Source organism: Antechinus flavipes, chromosome 1 (genome assembly GCF_016432865.1).
Source record: "Antechinus flavipes isolate AdamAnt ecotype Samford, QLD, Australia chromosome 1, AdamAnt_v2, whole genome shotgun sequence".
Taxonomy (NCBI): Eukaryota; Metazoa; Chordata; class Mammalia; order Dasyuromorphia; family Dasyuridae; genus Antechinus; species Antechinus flavipes.
The window spans coordinates 214,612,061-214,635,504 of record NC_067398.1 but is presented as its reverse complement, the minus strand read 5'-3'; the positions used below and the strand labels follow the sequence as shown (position 1 = coordinate 214,635,504).

The window sequence follows — 23,444 nt, the reverse complement described above, 5'->3', positions numbered from 1 at the left end:
TTTGTAAAATGAGCTGGAGAAGGGTATGGCAAAGCACTCCAATATCTTAGCCAAGAAAACCTCAAATGGGGTCATGAAGAATTGTTCATCAGTGAAATGACTGAGCAACAACAAATGATAAATCCTGAATGGTTTAGGAGGGTAGAATTCAGTGGGAAAGGGCTCTGAGCACAATTATGAGCAGCTTTGAACTCCTAGTTATGTAGATGATTCTGATAGCCATTTGGGATACTGTTTCAGTAATGAAAAAAATAAGAATATTCAATCTACCATCACTAGATGGCTGATCTATTAATATTAAGGTCATTTTACAAGGGGGGAGAGGTGAAGAGGCAGGGGAAGAGTTATAAAAAATGAAGGGGAATCAAGTTCTTTGAACTTAAAAAATTACTTTTATTTTAGGAACCAATAAAATTATGGCAAATATTTACAAATAATTATCTCACATAAAGGTTACATAAAATCAATTGTTCACAAGTAACAGCCACTCTCATGAAGACACACAGATATTGAAACTACGCCAATCTTATTGCATGTTTCTTCTACTAATCTAAAAGAAAGGTGTTGCAGTCAACCATTTAACTTATAATAAAATCACAAATTCCAGTACTGACAAGAAAAAATGAAAAAGCAAACAAAAAAAGAAAAAAAGAAAAAAGAAAATAAAAGTCCATCCCCATTTGTCCCACAATGCAACCCCCACCCCCATCCCCACAATTCCCACCCACCCCATCCCTCCTTGCCCACAAAAGAAAAATATGTTCCACATCTTTGGCAAATTGGCACTGCTGTAATTACATTCAAATATTATTACACACAAAAGCAACACACAACACTAAGAAAAAAACCACCAAATTTCAAGTCAGTTCTTTTCTACTAGAAAAAAAGAATACAAAACATACACATTTTAAAGAAGCATTGTTTTTAATCTGTTGGAGACGGATTTGTCTCCTGTTTTCAAAGGCAATTCAATTGTGTTTCTATAGTATTTTTTTGTTGTTGAGTTTTTGTACTTTTTTATTTTTTTATTTTATTTTATTTTTTTACAAGTAAGCTTCTATGCAGGCATCACAAACTTTGGCGGATACAATAGATATGTTTTTTTTTTTTTTTCTTTGAAGCTGGAAGTCCCTAAGACAAAGTGAACTGTCTCTAAGAAAGGGAAAAAAAAGACACATTTTCCTGGCAATGAGCTCCATTTGCAACATAATGCATTTCTGTAAATCCAGAATGTACAAAGGCCACTAGAAAATGAAAACAAAACCAAACCAAAGCAAACCAGGACAGTGTCTTTCAATACAAGATTGAGCAAAGTGAAAGCAAGATTTTAATCTCCCACTGCCTGTTTTCTGGGTTGAGACAAACATAGGAGGACCAAGTGGGAGAATCCAAAGAGGCAGCAGGTTCTGCCAGAAGGGTACATTTATGGTGGAAACAGGCAAACAAGCATTATTGTACATATCCAGGGAAGGATCCTGCCACCCACCTCCTATTAGGTGCCATTAATGGAACACATCAGTATATCTTTTCAGAGAAGGAACAGCTAAGGAGCCAAAGCAAAAATCTGGTAAGTAGGCCAGCAAAGTATTATAACTCTTTGTGTTTCTAGGTTCCAACATGTCTTGGATGGTATGTGTCATTTTATGTTTGTGTGCCAAGTTCCATTAACTCAAGGAGTAAAAAATGATACTAAACGGCTTTGATCTTTTTATGCTACATTTTAAAATGGACATGGAAGGTGTTTTTTTTTTTTTAGCTTTATAGCAATTAATTGGCTATTGATTGGCTGGAATGTTCAACTTTCCACTTCCCCAAATACAATAAAATAGTTTCATTAAAATGTATTCATGCTTGAAAATAAGAGACCCATTAAATGGTTTCCTTTCTGTTCCACTCCAAGGGAAATGCACAGTTTGTAAATCAAAAATCTATCATATGAAATCATTCATTCTTAATGGTACTTTCAGGAGAAGATGAGGGACATGGCAGAAAGTGTGGCAATTATTTCAACAAGAGAGACCCAATATTCTGTGGCCACAGCCATTAACACACAGGACTGATTCATCCTTCCAAGGCACCTGATTTCAAATGGCATTAATGGAACAGATGCTTGCTTTCTCTATCCATGGAGGGAATGTGGCACCAGTATCCCTCCCCATTTCCTCACTCCCCAGGTTTGTTTCTCACTTTGTTTTAAGATTTTACTCTGTTATGTTGTACATGTTGCCTATTACAGGCACTTAAGAAAACAGACATCAAAAGTAGTAAGATGGAATAATGCCTTTTTTCTCTCTCTGCATCCACACACAGAAAGAAATGTTACTGATGACCTACCCATACATTTTTCTAATTTACTTGAGGAGGTTACTCATAATAGTAACTTCATTTTTAAAAAAATATTTAAGTAGCATTTAGGAAAGAGATATAGGAATGAAAGGAAATATTAACTCATTGAGAAAAAAGAATTTTTTGTATCTTTCCCCCAATTATGGGATATACTAAATTCATTCCAAGTGAAATCTGACCTCAACTATGAAAAATCATTTCAAATTTAATCACATTGTGTATATGTGTGCATGCATGTGTGTGTGTGTGCGTGTGCATGCCTTTGACTTGTAACTCCAGTCTTTTCAAATTGCAGGTTTGTTAGGAGATTTAGAAGTCAACTGTACTCCTCAGGGCTCATAACTTCAAATCCTTCCTCTGCACATTAACCCCCATGGGAACTGAATCCATGAAGCGCTCGCCAAGCCTTGCAAGACTGGATGACAGTGGGGGAGCACGAGAGATCAATATTGCAGCTTCATCATGAATATGCAGAAGGAAAACCTCAGGTACTAAGGACAACAGTCTGAAGTACCAGTGGTGATAGGTGTACATATCACAGGCTAAAAGCCATGGCCCAACTGTCCAACTTTCTAATTATTCATTTTCTAGATTTTTTTTTTTTTTTTAAAAATGCACTTTTGCTTCAAAATCTTTAAGGCCTACTTAAGCAGACCAAAAATGTGCAAAATAAAACAAATTCTCAATGACTATGGGGGAGGGGGAGAGTTATGTCCCTAGAAAATATGAAGTTATAGCCTTATCAATCAGTGACATATCCAAGTTAATTGGGCCTGCCTGTTTTCAAAGGTTATAATAGGTTGGTCTTGTCAAATCGCTTCAAGTAATCCAAAAACCCATTTCCCTCAGAAAAACCCAATGTAGTCACTACAATTTCATATCTAGTATATGGTCATAAGCATCTTTCCATGTCTTGTTTCATGTATGATTTATTTTTAAGATTTTTTTTTATTTTGATTCTTACATGCATAATAAAAGATTTTCTGTAGCATGTTTATCAAAGATTATAAGCAAATTTTGAATAAAATGTCTTGCTGAATATGGATTTAGACCCATCATGTACCAGAAAATGGATTAACAAAAGCCCAGTAAAGCACACTTGTATAAATGTTTTGATAAAAGGAATTTCCTCTTGGAGTGCACCTTTTATCTAAATTATCTTTTTTCTGTAAATCTCCAATGGCATGAGTTTCTTCCTTGAACCAATGGACTTCTTCTAGCTTCTTTCTGTACCTCAATTTGTCTTTTCAGAAATAAATATTTGTGGGTTTTCCCAATTTGCTATGTGGGAGCTTGCAGGATATCTTTTGATTCCAGCACCCCCAGGTTCCCTGCCTGATGCTTGTAATTCCAAGGTCTACAATCTCTCTTAACTTCAGAAAGGTTTGAGGGAAAAAGAATGCAGGTGAAGCTTACTGGACAGTGAGACAATGAGAGATGAAGATTCTGGTACAGGATAATAAAGCAGTGGGAAAGGTTGCATGAAACCTCAAAAGAATTGGATATCCTTGGGATAAGCATCCAAACATTTCAGGGCTTATCGGAATCAAGCCGAGTCTCCAAAACTTCTGAAGCTTCCTCACCTCTCATGGGACAGGGATCAACACTCCCCCCCAAAAGCACTACTCCTTCTGACTGTCATACTTCCTCTGATTTCTTCTTTACAAAGTTTAGAGTCTAAGTTGGGACTATTGGCTTAAGGGATAACACATATTCTCTTTAAGTTTCATTTTCATGGTGCCTTGAGAGGAAGGAATTTTAGGATTAAGAAAAGTCAAAGAGGGATTTAGGGATTATCTAATCTAGAAATTCTTAACCTGAGATCTTATGAATTAAAAAATTTCTTCCAATTGTTGCATTTCAATAGAATTGATTTCCTTTTTATTTTATGCACTTAAAAACATTATTCTGAAAAAGGCTTCACCAAACTGCCAAAGGAATGATGAACACACACAAAAAGGTTAAGAATCCCTGGACTAGTTGAACCCCCTTATATAAGTATATAGCAGGAAATGGAAGATAAGAAACTTGATATGACTTGTGCAATTAAATGGTTAATAAGTAGCAGATCAGGAAGCACCAACCACAAATCCAACTTTTGCTACACAAGGGGTTATGGGATATTGATTTGCATCACAACTGTTCTAAGCAGGGCTTATAGGATGAAACAGCTAAGACTCAAAAAGTAAACTCTTTAGAATAACAAAAGTTTCCTTTGAAACAAAGTCTAGAATCAGAACTTGGGTTCCTGGAAGTCCAAAGATTTTAAGTTCAGAATACCTTGCAAATATATGTGGTAGCCAAATGACATCTTGGCTTCCTCTGCTTGGAATTTACTACTTAAAACACTTCTAGAGCTCTCCAATTTTTTAAGGAGTTCTCTCTTAATGTTTCAGGAAGAGTCAGCCTAGGAGAGTGAATTAAAGGAGAACCAAATGCAACTCTTATCTCTGACAAATGCAGACTATGTGACCATGGAAGTCACCCCCTGTTCAATGGTTAGATACTAAACAATCCTCTATAAAGATTATAAATGATGTGAATTGTTCCATTTCTTAAACAAGAAGTTCCCCATCTCAATGAAATTGTAAATGATCATTAGGATTAGAACCCTTGTGATCATTAATTCCATATCAAAATGTATTCAAAAGAATTTTGTTGTACAGTGAGAAGAAATGCTTTGTATGTCCCATCTATTCCAAAGGACAGGTATGTCCTTTCTAGATGCATAGGATTATGCTGGACATCCCTGATTTTTTTTTTCTCATTTTGTTACTTCATAGCTGATTGATACAAATGTAATCATAGAGCACAGTTAGCCTGAGCTACTGCCAGTATAATCTGGCATTGTGTGATAGATTACAAGCAAGGAATAATGCCATATTCTACTGACTGAAGCAGATATGGCAAAAGCATCAATAGTAATGGTTTGGTAGCCTGTTCATTAAGTTAACAGATATACTCTGAAGAGGGTTACTTTTTACACATTCACAAAAGTGTCTTTGATTGCTATCTTTTAATTCAGTTGTCTCAAAATGTGTCCTGTGCTGCTATATATAATCAAAATAGGTAGATATGTCCATTTTATTTATATTCTAGAAGTGGCCCATTGCACAAATAACATACTTTAATCGAATTTGCCTGTAAGTATATTTACATCCATGGGATGAATCTTAATAATAATATCTGTGGTACTTGTCTTCTTCATAATCATTGCTATCACAAAATCAGTTTGTGGCCTTTTCTCAATGGTGAATTCCCCAATTTTATGTTTATCAGGCCAAAGTTTTCAAGTACAATAACAGCCATGTACTTTGCAATCTAATGGGGTCAGATCATTAAAAACAAATCAACATTCATACACAATTTATTCATATCTTTTTTGGGGGCAACACAATTGAACTTAAGTGACTTGTTCAGGGTCACACAGCTAGTTAAGTGTCAAGTGTCTCAAGTCATATTTGAACTCAGGTCCATCTGACTCCAGGGCCAGTATTCACATTATTTTATTACCTAATTAGATCGACTACTTACTTAATCAATAATTGGTCAGAGCAGCTGAATGGAAGAATGTTAAAATCATCAAACATAATGGCACGATCTCTATATTTAGTTTACCTATATATGAATCCTTTGATTGAAATTGGCAACTTCAGTGCCATGGTTTTTTAATTTCTGAATTGTACCAAATGCGTAACAGTTGTGAAATGGCAATATATCCTTATGCTATAAAATTAATAAGACACTTGCCTTGTCAGGGCAGCAATATAGATTTCAGCTCCTCTCAATACAATGACCTTGTCTTTTCAGTTAAGATCATAAATAATGAGATCTTTATAGCAGAGAAATTACATCCCTACAATGACCCAAGTACTACCTATGTGGGGACTCTTTGTAAACTTTAAACTGATATATAAACAGATACCCCTTGCTTTATAATGCCTTTGATTTTGAATTCTGTGCTCCACAATAGTTTCTGCTGAGCAGATATATATAACATAAGTAAACTGAAATAATTCAGATTTGAAATTTGTATTGGTTTGGAATCTCATCTACTCTCTATCTGTCTTCTTCTCCAGAAATCTGTTTTTCTGTGTTTCTAGGATGATGGAAGAAAATGGTGAAAGCCCTTGGCCCCCACATGAAAGCTAAGACATGGGGATGCACAGTGGAACTATTCCTTGATTAGGATAAATTCTTCTTTTTTTCAAGTACTGTCCCATATTTTGAAAGAGAAATCTTCTTCCTCCTTCATACTAAATTAGAAAAGTTTTATAATACCAGAAAATGAAATCAGAATACAATGAGGCTTTGTTTTCAGGAATTTAGTGGGCCCTCTTGGAAATAACACGCAGGGGTCTGAATTGATAATTGCATTCAGGTATGTGCATTCACATACCTGTTCACATAATGATCCTTTCAACATGCCATACTAAATATTCAATCTTTGTCCCTTCCTTTATGTTTTGTTCCATCGCTCAGATGGGTAACTAAGTGGTGCAGTGGATAGAATACTGGGCTTGGATTCAGGAAGTTTCATCTTCCTGAGTTCAAATTCCATCTCAGGCACTCACTAGCTGTGTGATGCTGCTCAACTGATTTAACCCTGTTTGCCTCAGTTTCCTCATCTGTAAAATGAACTGGAGAAGGAAATAGCAAATCATTTTAGTATCTTTGTCAAGAAAATTCCAAGTGGGATGACAAAGAGTTGGACATGACTAAAACAATTGAACAACCAACACCATTGTTCAGAGTAATCTTTTACTTCTAAATTCTGGCCATCTTTCAAGACATGATTCAAGTCCCACAACCTCTGTGAAGCCTTCTTTGCCCTACAGTTTACAATGATTTCCTAATTCCCAAAACACTTATTCCCTATATCCTATTTTAGTTTCTGAGTATAGTCTGCTTTGTATTTTTCTTTAAATACTTCATTCAACATGTTTTTCTGTCTCGCTAAATAAGGACAGGAACCACCATATCTTTCTTTTTTCATATGACCTCTCCTTTCCCCTGTCAGTGTCTACTATAGTACCAAGTACATAGGAATTTCTCAATAAATATTTTCTGAATGAATTAAGGAACTAACTGATCCTAATTTGTCTTTCATTTAGCAGGGGTGAGAAGCACATTCATTCATTCATTTTATCAGACTCTCTGCTGACATTGTCCAAGATGATAATGCAATTCTAATTGATAATTGAGTAAAACAAGTTGAACCTAGATGTCCCTTTGGGGGAATAAAAAAGCACAGATTATGTGGGTTAAGAGTATTGATGATGATTCAAATGTGCGTTAGCCATTCCTCTGAGTAGAAGTCTCTGATCACATCACTTCCCTGATCAATCACATTGAGTAATTTAACATTATCTACCAAGTAAAGTCTGGGCATTCAAGACTCCCTGTAATTTAGTATAATTTATCTTTTCAGCTTTATCTCAATCTGTACCATTCTTCAATCTATTCTTGCTCTTTCCCATTTTTATGCATTGGCTTACACTAGTCCTTTAGTCCTAAAATGAATTCCTTCTCCCATCTCAACCTTATCTCCATTTGTTGAAATCCTTCCCTTTCTTTAAGATCTAGCATAGGTACTATGAAGAATCTTCCCTGATCCCATCAGAAGGAATTGACCTCTCCCTCCTTGAATCACAGAATCTTGTTTGGACCTTGCCTACACATTGATCATAATCTAATTTGTATTTTATTTATATATGTACATGCTTTATCTCCCCATCAAGATTATAAATTCCTTGAGGGCAGGGACAGTGTCTTATTTTATTGTTGTATCTCTTAGCACCTAGTCTGGTGCTCCTGCACAGATTAGGTGCTTAAAAATATTTGTTGAATTGAATTGTTGAAGCATTTTTGAGCTACTCATTTTTGTTCTTTTTTTTCCTAAAGAGAATGGGACATTAAATAAAATATCATTTCTGCATTAATGGGCTTGTTTTCCTGGGGGGGTAAGAGGTCAAACACCCCACCCACCCACCCACAATCAAACATTTTCTGACTCTAACAATATAATATGGGGGAAGATAGCTCGGTTTCCAAAGAGTAGCTCAGGAAATCACCAAAAATTATGTTCTCCAAATTTCCATGATTTGGAAAACGTAATCTGTAATGTATGATGAATGGTGGGGCGAAGCCAAGTATGACTCAGGCTATTAACATGGCAGCTCATCATGCTGAGATTGTTTTCTTTCCTTTTTCTTTTAGAAAATCAGTGAGTTTTCACCTGCCTATTTAGATTTACATACAGCATGTCAGAAGCTGACTAAGAAATCCTTCCTTAAAGTTAGCACTGCTTGAAACTAGAAAAATATATTTCCAGTGTACTCAGGATGGTTACAAAGAAAGATGAATTGATAGAAAGCTGCAAAATGTCACAACCTGTCCAGGGGTTTTACTTGTCCTTGTGTTCCATGCTTCTAAACAGCATGTTCTGCTACCCAAGGCCTCTCCTATGGGATACTGCACAAACAAACAAAAAAAATCACTTCAGGCCAAAGGATGACCACAAAGAAAATACCACCTGGTTGGCTCAAGGTCGGTTAAAGCTTACTAAATTCTGACTCAGTGCACCAGTTTCAAAATGCACTTGTCAATGCATTTTGAGCTCGCCATGTGTAAAAGCATTTACAGTATATACTTAGCCACTCTCTTCGCAACACACACAAAAAGCAAGGCGTATTTACATCAATGCTGCTTTCAGCTGAAAAGAGCAATCTTTCTTGACCAACCACCCCAAACAAAAGCCCAGGGTGAGTTAGGCAGATGATGCTGAGATGCCCACCTCAGGGTCTTCCAGGAAAAAAGCTCTGCCCACGAATACATTTGTTTGACTCTTCCTCGGATGTACCTGGAGAAAACTGGAGGCGACTGGCCCGCTCCCAAGAACAGACTGTCCTGTGAACAGGGAGGAATGTCAGCATAACTGGTTTTCGGTTGGTTGGTTTTCTGAGACCCAGTCAACATGAGTAAAATCTCATTGATTTCCTCTTAGAAGCAAACAAACAAAACCCAACAACAACAATGAGAGAAGGGGGGGAAGCAAGAAAGCAAGAGAGAGGGAAAAAACCAAACCACCAACCCCACATCAGTTTGCCCCTTGTAAAGAATAACATTTCGTTGAATCTGTGGAATCTTATTGGCTATTCTCTTGTCCTTCCTTGTGCAGTCTGGTTGGCATGGATATGTCTTAGTGATTCAGACGCCATAGTCCTGAATGATATGTGTAGTAAGTGCTTGGATTTCTTCGCTCCTGGGGTCAATGGCGGTCATAGGCGGTGGCAGCCGCAGGAGGAGCTGCTCCTCTGGCAGCTGCGCTGTAATAGTAAGGGGAGCCTGGAAGAGAAAAGAGGCCATGAGGAAGGATTGTGCAAAAGGTCAGACGCCCAGGCAAGTAGAAGAGAGGTACTCTAAAGGGTGGGAGTGCTGGACACCCTGAACTCAAGTCCAGCCTTAAATACTAGCTGTCTGACTTCCCAGGAGTGTTGTGAGGATCAAATAAGACAATAATCATAAAGCACTTAGAACAATGCCTGGCACATAGTAGATGTTTGATAAATCATTATTTCCTTCCTCCCTCCCTCCCTTCCTTTCTCCCTCCTTTCCTTCCTTCCTTCCTTCTTTCCTTCCTTCCTTCCTTCTTTCTTTTCTTCTTTCCTTCTTTCCTTCCTTCCTTCCTTCTTTTCTTCCTTCCTTCCTTCCTTCCTTCCTTCCTTCCTTCCTTCCTTCCTTCCTTCCTTCCTTCCTTCCTTTTTTTCTTTCTTCCTTCTTCCCTTCCTTTTTCAAACTTTACCATAAGCCTGAAAACTTTTCTGATGTTAATTTTGGTTTCTTCCACTTTTGTCCTACTCTGGTGTTCCAATATGACACAGAGCAAGCCTGGATTGTCAAAGGCCCATAGATTGGAAACTATAGCAGATACAGGATGGGTCTAGAAAATGACTCTGAGAAGTATTCTGGATATGTAGTCTGAGGACTCATGTTTGGATCCCAGGTCTGCCACTTACTACTATGGTCATGTGACTGTGGGTGAGTCTAAATTCTAAGGCTTTAGTTTGCTCATCTGTAAAATGAAGAGGTTAGTCTAGATGCTCTCTAAGGTACCTTACAATTCTAAATCTATGCAAAAGTTTCAAAAAACTCATCATCACAAGATTGGTGACTGATTATATCTTTGACCAATGAATAACGCTATTCTTGGCCACAGAAACTGATGAAACTTTCTACTGGGGCAATCAGAGATTGGTATCTATACAAGTAGAGAAAATATTCACATTGAAGAAAAAAAGATTCTCTAGAATATTTTAAGTTTATTACCAGTTTAGTACTAGTAAAAAAAGTTTACCTTTTTGACCCATAAGCCAGTTTGGTTTTATTTGGCTTTTTTGCTTAGGCTATCAATGTTGGATTTGAATGATTACAGAAATTTGTTAAAATTGCCATTATTGTTTGGAGATTCTAATTCATTCAGCTTTATTTCACACCTCTATGTGGAAAACACAGTATAAAGTATTAAAATGATAATAATAATTCCATAGATTTCCTTTTCTATATAGCCTAAAAGGTCAATCCAATCCAAGAGGCCCAGAATGGTTCTCTGTGCTTTTTAAAATTCCTATTATAATATTAGACACTAAACTACCTTTATCACTTGATGACAATGATCATGATAGTAATGATGATAACAATAAATGATTTGTACTATCTGTACATGGATAGAACAGTCTGAATCGCAAATGAAAAATTTCTACACTAAAGAAATGTAGAAAATCATCAAAGGCAAATCTCATTTGTTTGGCTTTAGGAACATGGGAATCTGGTATATGCAACAGATTTCAGATTTTATTAACCTGTGTAACTCCTGTATTAGTCATTTGCCCTCAGTTTCTTCACTTATAAAATAACATAGTTGTACCAGATAACCTCCATTGTCGCATTCTGCTCTAAATTTTATCTTTGTTGAATGAATGCCTGCATGATAAAAAGGCAGATGTTATTCTAGGCATTCTTCCCACCAGAAAAGAGGAAATAGTTGCAAAAGTAGAAATGACAACAACTGTGGGAAGAAGTGACCCACATGATTTTAGAGTTTGTGGGGGGGAAAAGGGACTCCCTCCCTCCTTTCCTTTTTTCCTTCCTTCTTTGATTTCAGGACAATAAAAGTATCACAGTTTAATATTCTAGTTCAGGTTCATGAAGGATGGGGGTACTCTCAAGGAAAATATTAAAATCAATCTAACAAACATTTTCAAGTGACTATTATGTGCAGGGGATTAGGCTAGATGTCTACGAGGTGTAAAGGATTAGGCTAGATATAGGGGATTCAAAGACACAAATTAAATAATCTGTGGTGACTATGACTTTATGTCCTATTAAAGTGATAAAATGTGTGCACAGATAAAAATCTGGATATTCAAAAAGATAAATCTGAGGAAAAATAAAGGTAAAAGGTATTTAAAGAGATGGAAATAGAAGCTGAGGAAATTCATTAACCAATCAAGAAACAGAAACAGAGACAGGGTATTGAGGACAAATAAAAAAGGATGTCATGGACATAAAAGAACAGTTAGTGCTAGCAATTTTGACACCCAGGGCAAATTTTGCAAAATGTGTCTAGAGCAAGTGACAGAAACTATAACCTTATATCAACTGTTTAACAAATTTGGCTGAGTGGAAGGAAGAGAAACAGAAACAAGACCTCATGTGGAAGAGACAGATACCAAAGTATACTGTGAAGCCACTACGATGGCAGTTAATATTCAGGACAGTGATGGGGAAAGAGAAGGATGGAACTAATTTGTAGAGGTGCTTACCTGGAATATTGCTTCCAGAAAAAAAGAAATCTTTTATTTGCAGCCTTCTAATTTTAATTAATTTTTTTTGCTGGGTGGGTATTAAATACAATTTGTTTCTATGCTTCAGAAGGAATATAAGTAAGTCAATGACTGTAAACTTCAACACACTAGAAAAACTCTAGTTGCTCCACCTTAGTTATAGTTCTGTGTAAGAAGAATATAAAAAATTCTCAGATCCCAAACAAGATGGCTATATGACTCATTAAGGACAAGAAAAAGAACTTTTCAATCTATGTTGGGGATAAGAAAATTAAAGAATGGATAATGCTACTAAATAGCAAAGACAAAGTGGAACTATCCAAATTTTATTGTGATTTTTCATGATATACTTATAAATGGTAGAGAGATTTTGAGTAGATTTCTTCTACAAACTAAAAAGATTGACACTACTGAAAGATTAAAACTAGTTGGTTGAAAGATCAAAGCCTAAGGATATTGATTAGTAGATCAGTGTCAGCCTCCAGGGAGGTTCTGTTACAGAACCACAGACTTTAATCTTTATCTTGTTCTAATAGCCATTTTAAAAAATCAGTGACTTAAATGAAGGCATACAAGATATGATTATAAAATATTCAGTACAAAATTGCATTTCAAAAATCTGGGAAAGATAGTCACCATGTTAGATGATAGAATCTAAATCCAAAAATATCTCAACAGGCTAGATTAGTAAGTTAAATGTAATTTGGTGATGATAATAAGTGTAAAAACCTATACATGGCCAGTTAGTATTACAGACCAGTAGTCTTCAGTTTTTGATTACATACCTCATCAATAAACATTATTTTAAATATTTAACTTCAACTAGGCTAAAAGTTATTGCCAACCCTTGCTACATCCAAGGCCCTGAACTTGGTATGGAACAAGATACAAGAAAAATAAAGCATGCTCTTTAATTATATTGATTATTTCTTTTCTGTGTAACTACTTATTTACATGTAGTCTTCTCTATTAAAAAGTAAGTTCCTTGAGGGCAGGGGCTGTTCTTGTGTTTCTACTTTTCTTTGTATCCCTAGCACTTAACTATGTTCGTTGGTATATAGTAAGCTTTTAATAAATGTTTACTGTTAATTGATTATAATCAATGATGAGATGCAGAAAATGAGAATAAAATCTAGTATAATATGATAAGATTTATAACTTAAATGATATAAATTTTAATAGGGAAGGTATGGAGGGAGGGTAAAAAAGGGGTATGCTAGAGGCAGATCAAACCAGCTTAGGAGATTGTTAAATTTCCAGTATTGGATAGCTGGGTGGTATAGTGAATAAAATGCTAGAACTGAAATTAAGAAGACTCCTTTTCCTAAGTTCAAATTCAGCCTCAGATACTTAATAACTGTGAACCATAGAAAATCACTTAACCCTGATTGTCTCCTTCCCTCCTCCCCCCGAAAAGGCTATTGAAATAGTCCAGATAAGAAGTGAAGAGGACTGGAACAAAAACAGTACCTGCATAATTAGAGAAAGAAAATGGACATGAAACATCATGAAGGTAGGAATGAGTTTTGGCAACTTATGGAATTGAAGTGAGAGAAATATTAATGATGGCACCATGAGTCTGAATATGACTAATTAGAATGGTAGTCTTTACCAGAAATAGGGAAGTTTGTTAAATGAAGGATTTTAAGGAAAAGATAATGTAATGAAATCTGCCATCTAAATCACAGCCCAAAGATGCTTGCTTATTCTGTAAGACTCAGTCTGTCCTACTCCAAATGAAAAAGCGAGGTTGTACCATTACTGGAGAGTCACTCAGAGCCAATACACTGAAGTGCCCCTGCAATAGCCATAATATGATGTGGGGGAGAAAAGGTAGGTAAGTTGGGTGAGGGAAGGGCAGAAGGATTTTCCCAATGGCACTTAGGAAATCTGCTCCTATGAGTATCATTACCTTGAGAAACTGATGCCCAAACAGAAATAGGAAAGATTGGGAGATATGGATAGATATGGTTATAATGGAAATAAATATCCAATTGCCTATTTTAGTGAGAGCATAATGTGACCTCAATTTCCACCCTGCATGCACAAACACATACACACATACTGCACATTTTCAACAATACTGCTATAGATAAATAAAAATTTAAGACAATTTCACAGGCTAAAATATTGAATTTTAACAGGAAGAGATGAAGTCAATATGATATTCAGCTTGATTATTATCTGATCACCTATCAGGAATGCTCTGAAGATAAGGGTAGAAGGGAGGTCCTAGTTTAACTAGGTGATCCCCATTACTTCTTGGATTCCATTGTTCTTCTCCTCTCACCCCACTCATCAAAGATAAAGGTGACAGATGCATGGGTAATTCAGGGTGAAGAAGATAGTCTTCTAACTTTTCTGGTTAGTATAAATTCCCTTTTCTTATATGACAAAGAAAATTAGAAGCCAGAAGAGTATCTGTTCCAGTTAGGTAATTTTCCTCATTCTCCTTACCCCCCAAATCAATGGATGGTTTCATTTCAACTGAGTATAGACATTATAAATACTACCTTGGAAACAGCCATTTCCTAGTAACCTCTTTCATTCATTTGAATCCACTTCCAATATCCTAGCTCAGAAATGACTACTATTTTTACCCTCATATATGCCTTCATTTTTTTAAAATGATAGCATCATCACCCATTATATGGGCAATATGAGCAATAATTAAGAAGTGCCCATGTGAACATGTTTAAAGACCATACTAAAATACATTAGGCAAGTGGAATGGGAGGCAACAGGGGATAGCAAAAACAGCACTGGAATTGGAATCAGAATTTTGGGTTCAAATTCTGGATTTCACAATTACTAAATGGGAGACATTGGACAAGTCATTTTCTCTAGGCATCAGTTTCAACATGTGGATAAAAGTTAGGTCAGATAATCCCTAAAGTCCTTCTATCTCTAAATCTGTGCTTCTATGATCTTGGTTCCTACTATAATAGATGACAATTATATGATGCTTTAAAGTTGACCAAGTGCTCTGTATACATTATCTTATTTGAGTTTCACAATAATCACAATAATGAAGTAGATACTGTAGATATTATTGTATCTGTTTTACAGATAGTTAAACTGTGGGTGAAATTAGTTAAGTGATTTGCCCAGGGCATGTAGCTAGTAAATGAGAGAGGCAGAATTTAAACCCCAAACCTTCTGACTATCAGACTTCCATTCTATCCACTCTGCCAGGTTGACTCAAATGAAGATTTAAATACAAAAAGAAAAGCACAAGGACAATTACAAATCTCTGCAAGATTCCTATCCAAATGAAAACAACAGAGGAGGTGTTTCAATATTGCTCAGCGTGAAAAAGCAAATGACTCTCAGAGCCCAAAAATGATTGAAGAAGGTAAAAAAATTCTATTACAATGATGAAGGAAGTCAGGAAGCAAACATTTATGATATGCCCACTATATATCAGGATTGTATTAAGTGCTTTTTGAATAACTCACTTGATCTTCACAACTACTCTGGAACTATGAGTTACTATTATCTTATTTTCCAACTGAAGAAATTAAGATGGGCAGAAGTTAAGTAACTTGCTCAGTGTTACAGTATTGGTATCTGAGGCAGAATTTGAACTCAATTCTTCCTTACTCCAGGGTTCTCTACTAGGAGATGGTTTCATAAAATCTATGAACCAATAAGTAGTAAACTGAGCTGAATTAGGAAAACAATGTATGAAATTATGACAGTACAATATAAGTAAATATCTTGGAATGATCTAAGAATTCTGATCAATTCAATAACAAATCACAATTTCATGGGATTCATGATGAAACAAAATAACCACAGTGAATGTAGGGATTGAGAAATAGATTTTATAATATGTGACCAATGTGGGTTTTTATTTTATTTGACAATGTATATTTGTTACAAGGATTTTGTTTTTTATTTTAATGAGGTGGAGGGAAAAACAATTTCATTAATTGAAAAAATTAGATTGATTTTTAAAAAAGGAAATCAAAGTAAATTTATGCAGAACTTTCTGATTTAATCTTCTCCCTCTTTCCTCTTTTTACATTTCTTACAAGCCTCTACTCTTATTCCTTTCAACCATCAAATCCTAATGTCTTTCAGAATCTGACTAGCAACCATACAATGTGAAGTGCTGTTTTTTTCCCCTAATTCGCATTTCTGTGGTGAAAATTTTTTAAAAAGCCTATTATTTAATGTGAAAAATGAAAACATCACATCATAACACATTCGATCTTTCTCTCCACCATTATACTCCCATCTAAAATAAACTTGTCCTTTCTTCTGTCATTTTTTTCTTTCTAATTCATATTATCATCAATTTATTTCTTGACACAGTCATTTCTGGCTCACACTTGTTCTCTAATCCTTTTATAGAAGCCCACAGAAGAGCTGATTCTAATCCTAATTGACTGGTTCCAAACCCTTTCACCTAGCATGAAGCCCGTGCCAATATTGTCAATCTCATGACCCTGTCTCCTGTAACAACAGCTAGATAGCTCAGGTGTGTCCAAAAGGGAATCCTGTCAGACTCACTTACATTTCACAAGGTACACAAATCACCTGAGTTCAGAAGTGGGCACAGGGCATCAAACAAAATCTGCCGTGATCAGCATCGAGTGGAGAGTAATGAGGGGAAATGGTAAAGAAGTTATTACAACAAACCAGCATGAAATTGAATCATTTTTCTTCATTAGAAGGTGTTACTATTATCCACTTTTAGCATGTTTGGGTTAAGTCGGCTTTAAGCGGTCAGACCAATGAAATCAGAAGCAAAGTGAACCAACCTCCTTCCATAGTGGGTGTGAGTCTTTTTAGAATAAATCCCAACAGTTTTCGTGTTTTAGATTTGCTAGCCAGTTCTTTTCCCAGGTTCCAGAATCTTCTTTTTTTCCCCCCCAGATAGGCAATGAGATTTTCTAAGGGTTAATCCCAATGCCCAAAGAGCAGCAAGGCAAAGATGTAAGCTTATAAGATAACAAAATAGCAGAATAATAGCTCAAGAGCTAAAAGTGATCTCAAAGGCTGTCTAGTCCAATCTTCTCATATTATTGGATGAGGAAACTGAGGTCTCATAAGGTTAAGTGACTTGCCCAGTATCACATGGAAAGAAAGCTGTCTGAATCAGAATATTCAATTCAATTCAATTCAATTTGACAAGCATTTACTAAGTTTCTAATCTGGTTTTAGAAAGGCCTGGAGAGACTTACATGAACTGATGCTAAATGAAGTGAGTAGAACCAAGAGAACATTGAAACACAGCAACAAGATAATGTGATGATCAATTCTTATGGGCTTGATACTTTTCAACTCTTTTCAACAAGAATGAAGTGATTCAGAAGAAAAATTTGGAATACAAGATTTTGTAAAGGTGAATGTTGAAAACTATCTTTGCATATATTTTAAAAATAAAAAGCTTTTTTTTTTTTTAAGTTCCTCATCTGGGCCAGGCATTATTGTAGATTGGGATAAAAAGATCCTTGTCACAATATGGAAAAATGGTCCTAGCTTCAAGTAATTTACATTCTACTGGATAATAAGTGAATTGTTCAACTTGCTGAGAAGCATCATGGGAAAGTAGAAAGGGCACTGGTTTTTGCAATAATGTCAATAGTAATTATAGCTAGCATTTAAATAGTGCTTTAAAGTTTGTGAAGCGGTATAAGAATATTATCTCATTTTATCCTTACTCCAATCCTGGCAGGTAGGTGGTATTATTTTAAATACGAGGAAAAGTGAGGCAGACAAAAGTTAAGTGACTTGATCAGAGTTACATAGCTAGTCAGTGTGAGGCTGGATTTGAATTCAGATCTCAGAAACAGCATCCTATCCACTGAGTCACATAGCTGCCTAATGATAATTTATATAACCCTTTACAAATCACTTTATAAATATTCTATGTCCAACAATCCTGAGATATAGATGCTTTTATTTCCTTGTTTTTATGGAGGAGATTCAGTAATTTGCTCAAAATTAAAATTAGTAGCATCTGAGGAAGAATTCAAACCCAGATTTTCCTGATTTCAAGTATAGATATCTGACTCTGAAATACCTACAGAGTGTCTTCGATAAAGCACCATATTGATAAGGATAGGGACTAAATCTTAAATTTCATTGGCATTAGGAACTCCCAGATGAGGAAACTTCCTTTATCCATGGCTTAAGTAATAATATCATCTTTCTTTGTAACATCATCTTAGAGAGTTGCCTAGAGCACTAGAAATTAAATGACTTGCTTAGAGTAACATAGGTAGTATTAGAGGTAGGACCAGAATCCAGTCTTTCTGACTTGAGAACTTCATCCACTAAGCCATGTTGCCATAGCCATGAGCATGGCCATAGACCATGCAGTCTATTCTATAGGTGTCTTGGGCATGAAGAGTGGACATGGATACCACACCATGAGAATATTGATTTTTTATGTCTATTTGGGGCCACTGTTATCAAAAAGACTTCTCCAAAGTATATACACGATGTTCAAAAGTATTAGAACATTACTGGGGCTCTTGGGAATCATAAAATAGTAGTGATGTCTCATTTGAACAAATTTGAAAATATGGCATATTAAAAGCCAGAAGTGAGAAGTGAGGAAGCTATGTACTTCAGTTGCTACCGTGCTTAGAAGATATATACTCTATGATAATTATTTCTGATTCAAAAACCAACAAAAGGGTTTGATGTGTTCGTGTTTCTCAGTTTTAAATATAATATCTATTTAATTTCATAAAAGGAGGGATTGAAAGGAGGGAATATGCATTTATTAGTCTCTTACTAATTTTGCTAGGCACTTTGCTAAGTGCTTTATAAATATTTTCTTTTAGGCTAGAAACTTCTGAGTCTGAGAAAAACCTCAATTGATTAAGTCTCCCTTGGGCAAAGGAGTTTTATTTCTTTATATCCTTTCTTAGAAAGCAGAATTGGTTACTATTCTATGCTATTTTAAGAATAAAGTCTTCATTCCACAGATTAAATCCCAAAGTCTTCTACCATTTTGTAGGACTTGAAAACCCTCAGGAATCATTGGATTCCCTGAGACACGATAAGACTGTTGCAAGACTTCAAAATGTGCAGGAATCATTGGATGCTCTGACACATGATGCCATTTGGTCCTACTTATGAGGACATTTTAACTTTGTTATTTTTATTATACCACACTTATTGAGACTTAATATGCTTCTTCAGATTAGAATATGACTCGTTATGTGAATTTATTATTCAAAAGGAACAAGAGATAGAGTGGTATTGCATATTAGGAGATATTATATCTCTTGTACTCATAAAGAAGTGCTGTATCTATTGAATATTATATATAAGCATGCTAGATAGCATTTGAGTGGTGATCAAAGGAGGTAAAAATAGATTGGCTATTGCCACTATAGTATTATATGGAATGGAAAGGTTGAAGGAGAAAATATATGGGGTACTCATCTATTGGAGAATGACTAAACAAATTATGCTGTGTGAATCTAATGGATTTCTATTGTGCCATAAGAAACAATGATGAGCACAATCTCAAAGAAACCTGGGAAGACCTGTGGAACTGATGCCAAGAGGAACAAGCAGGATCAGGAAAAATATTTGTACAATAACCACATTTTAAAATGGACAACTTTGAAATATATAAAGATTCTTCAATATAATGACTAACCATGATTCTAGAGGACTAATGATAAAGAATGTTACATACTACTTGGTAGAGAGGTGATAGATTAATATACAAAATGAGACATATTTTTGGACATGACCAAGAAGTAAATTGGTTTGATGATGCTTATTTATTGTATGGTATTTGTTTTGTTTTGTTTTGTTTTTACCAATGTGTAGAGGGAATGGGTGAGAGAAAAATAAAAATACTTTCTAATTAAAAATACTTTTTTTTCCAAAAGAGGAAATAAAGACTTTGGGAAACAGACCACAAGCTTGTTATGGATACATAACATAATAGTAGTGGGGTATTCAATTTTTTTAGATATATTCTGGTTGCTTCCCAAGCTGAGTAAATATTACATTTAATAATATTAATTAATAACAAACTTGCTTGGCATTTAAATAATTTTATCCTTTAAAAGGTGCAGAAACCAATGAGGGAAACCAGTTATAATCTTATTTTTATCAATAGAAGGGAATTTGTTGCTGGCAATAAAATGATCACAACCTTGAAAACACATGGTTATCCCACTTTAGAATTTTAGGAAAGAGAAGGAAAAGAAAGTAAGCTCTAATCTGATATACACTCTAAAATTTAGGAGAGATTTTATAAGAAATTTTATAAAAAATATCTTGAAACTTAATTAAGAAAAAGGACAGATAAAACTCTATAGGCTAAAACAGTACAGAGGAAGCCACCTCAATAAGGATGAGTTGCTCTTATTAAGGAAATTTTGTAGTCATAAAGAGAAATCATTGAATGAGGAAAGAAATGATTTAAAGAGACCAATAAGGATACATTGGAAACTCATAAGCCAACTTTGATTAAAAAAAAATTTAAGAAATAGAAGCAAGAAGAGAGCATGATTCTATAAAACATGTTAAAAGTGCTAAATCTTAGAATTTAAGCTGAGGCTGGCTAAGGACAATAAAACAATTTTATTGTTTAAGCAATATTGGCTAAAAGCGGAGGATCAGAGAAGGTTCAGGATCTTACTTCAAGGTGGATCGAATGAGATAATCTCATTCCTGGAGAGGGAAGAATAAAAAGAGGAGAGGAGAAGGAAGAGGAGGAGGAGGAAGAGGAGGAGGAGGAGGAGAAGGAAAAGGAGGAGGAGAAAGAGGAAGAGGAGGAGGAGAAAGAGGGGAAAGAGGAGGAGGAGGAACAGTAGTAAGAGTCCTAATTCCAAATCATTGCTCTATCCACTGTACCACCTAGCTGCCTCAAAGTAATAAACTTGTGTTCAAGGAATAAACTTAAAAATTATAAAATGAAGTGATAGCAATTTATTTAAAGAAAAGATCTAGGGTTTAGTAGACAAGTTCAATATAAGCTAACAGTGGTATATGAAAATCTAAAGGAACATAATGTAGCAGAGTGAGGAAGGCAGGGTATACAGAAGATTTGGACATATATATAGTAAGTAGGAAAGGAGCCAATAGATAAAGAAAGGCTTGAACCAAGTATTCCTAATTCTATAAAAATCTTTTTTTTTCTGATTTCTTCCTTTGCAAGTAGCTCCTCTATTCACCTCATACCAAAAATTAAATAACTTTATTTATTTGTTTATTTTTATTTACTTATTTGTGTATGTGATGTTTTCTTCCCAATAATATATAATTTTTTGAGTGTAAGGACTATTTTGTCTTTGTATTTCCAGAACCTAGCACATTATGGAGCCTATCTCAGACACTTATTAGCTATGTGACTCTGGAAGTCATTTAACTTCTGTTTGCCTCAGTTTCCACATCTCTAAAATGTAGATAATTAGACACTTATTTCACAAGGATATTTTGAAGATAAAATATCACAGGGATATTTGAAAATGCTATTTATAAAAAACATTTATCACAGTGCCTGGGATGTAGCAGGCATTATATAAATGGTTATTACATTTTCCTTCTCTGGAATACAGCTGGTCCTTGATAAATGCTTATTAAATTAAGTAGAATTGAAATAAACTGAATACCATACTCCTAAACAATGGTTGGGCTAGAACTTGATATATTATTCCTAAAGAAACATAATGCCAGGGCAGCTAGATGGTGAAGGGGATAGAGCATTAGTTCTGAAGTCAGAAGGACCTGAGTTCAGATCCAGCATATGACCCTGGACAACTCACTTAACCCCAAATGCCTTGAGAAAGAAAGAAAGGATAGAAAGAAAAAGAAATGCAATGCCTCAGATGTAACCTGTCCACAATTAGATACAATATTCCAGAAGGAATCTGGACACAATTGGAAACATCAATGGGTTATGACCAGGATTGAATGACCTTAGACAGAGTGTTACAATGACAGGAGCTCTGGATTTTAAATTGAGAATCTGTGTTTGAATCTTGTCTTTGTCACCTATTCTGTGTATGAACTTTGGCAAATCACAGCTTCTCTTAACCTCAATTTCTTCATCTGTAAAGTGAAGAAGGTTAGGGCCAATATCTAGGTCTAAATCCAATGAAACCTGGATTGATTTTAACCAGGACTATTCATCTGGTCTGACCAGAACTATATAGAATATTATATGGAGGAAAAGAGATAACATTTTGCCAAAGGTGTAATTTCTTTATGGAACTCTGGTTTGGGGAGATAATTTTTAAAGTCATCAAACAAATCAATTCTTAGTTCCATTAATCTCTGAAAACAGGATAGTTTATGGAATGACTGTACAGATTTTTAACTCCAACTCCCTGGGAAAGTCATTTTTAATGTAGAATGACTGGGTAGCTATTAGTTGCAAAGTGCTTTAGTTAATGGAAAGGATCATGATTAGTCAAGTCTGCTGGTTCAGTTTCTTAGAGATCATTTCACTTCAAACAAGCAAAAAAAATTAAAAGATGAATAAAAAACATTTCGCTATTGGAAGTCAGACAATAGCCTTGTCTTCTATAAAACTGGAAAATGCTAACGTATTATATTTACAACAGTTAATTTCTTATTTCATTTATGCAAATTATGCAACAGAATCTTCATTTTTGTGTTTAAGATAAGATCAAAATAGGCCATAATGGTTAAAATAGATTATATTGGTCCTTTATATCATGTCTATGATGAGATCAGAATCAAGAAACATGCATAATTGTTGGAGGAATTGTGAATTTATGCACCCATTCTGGAGAACAATTTGGGACTGTGTCCAGAGTGCTATAAAACTGTGCATACCCTTTGATACAGCAGTATCACTATTGTTGTAGTCCCAAAGAGATCATAAAAGAAGGAAAAGGGTTAACAAGGACAAAAATGTATGTTTGTAGCATTTTTGAAGTGGCAAGGAATTGGAAATTGATTCGATATCCACCAGTTAAGGAATGGCTAAATAAATTATGGTATTATGGATGTGATGGAATACTATGGTTCTATAATAAATAATGAGTAGGCTGATTTCAGAAAAGCCTGGAAAAACTTACATGAACTGATGCTGAGTGAAGTGAGCAGAACCAAGAGAACATTGTACACAATAGCAGCAAGATTATGTGATAGATCTAGCTCTTCTCAGCAATGTGGTGATTCAATGCAATTCTAATAGATTTGGCATGGAAAATGTCATCCACATCCAGAGAGAGAACTATGGAGACTGAATGAGAATTGAAATAGAGTATTTTCATCTTTTATGTTTGTTTGCTTTTT

At 35.2% G+C, this 23,444-nt stretch overlaps 1 protein-coding gene across 1 annotated transcript in view; it reads right to left on the bottom strand.

The window, feature by feature from the left end:
• Positions 1–369: 369 nt before the first annotated feature.
• Positions 370–23,444, bottom strand: part of PAX5 (paired box 5) — a 314,686-nt gene continuing 291,611 nt past the window's right edge. The window contains exon 9 of the mRNA XM_051996111.1: positions 370–9,693. Coding sequence (XP_051852071.1) covers positions 9,617–9,693 — 77 coding nt within the window. The 3' untranslated portion in view covers positions 370–9,616. The remainder of the gene's footprint in view (positions 9,694–23,444) is intronic.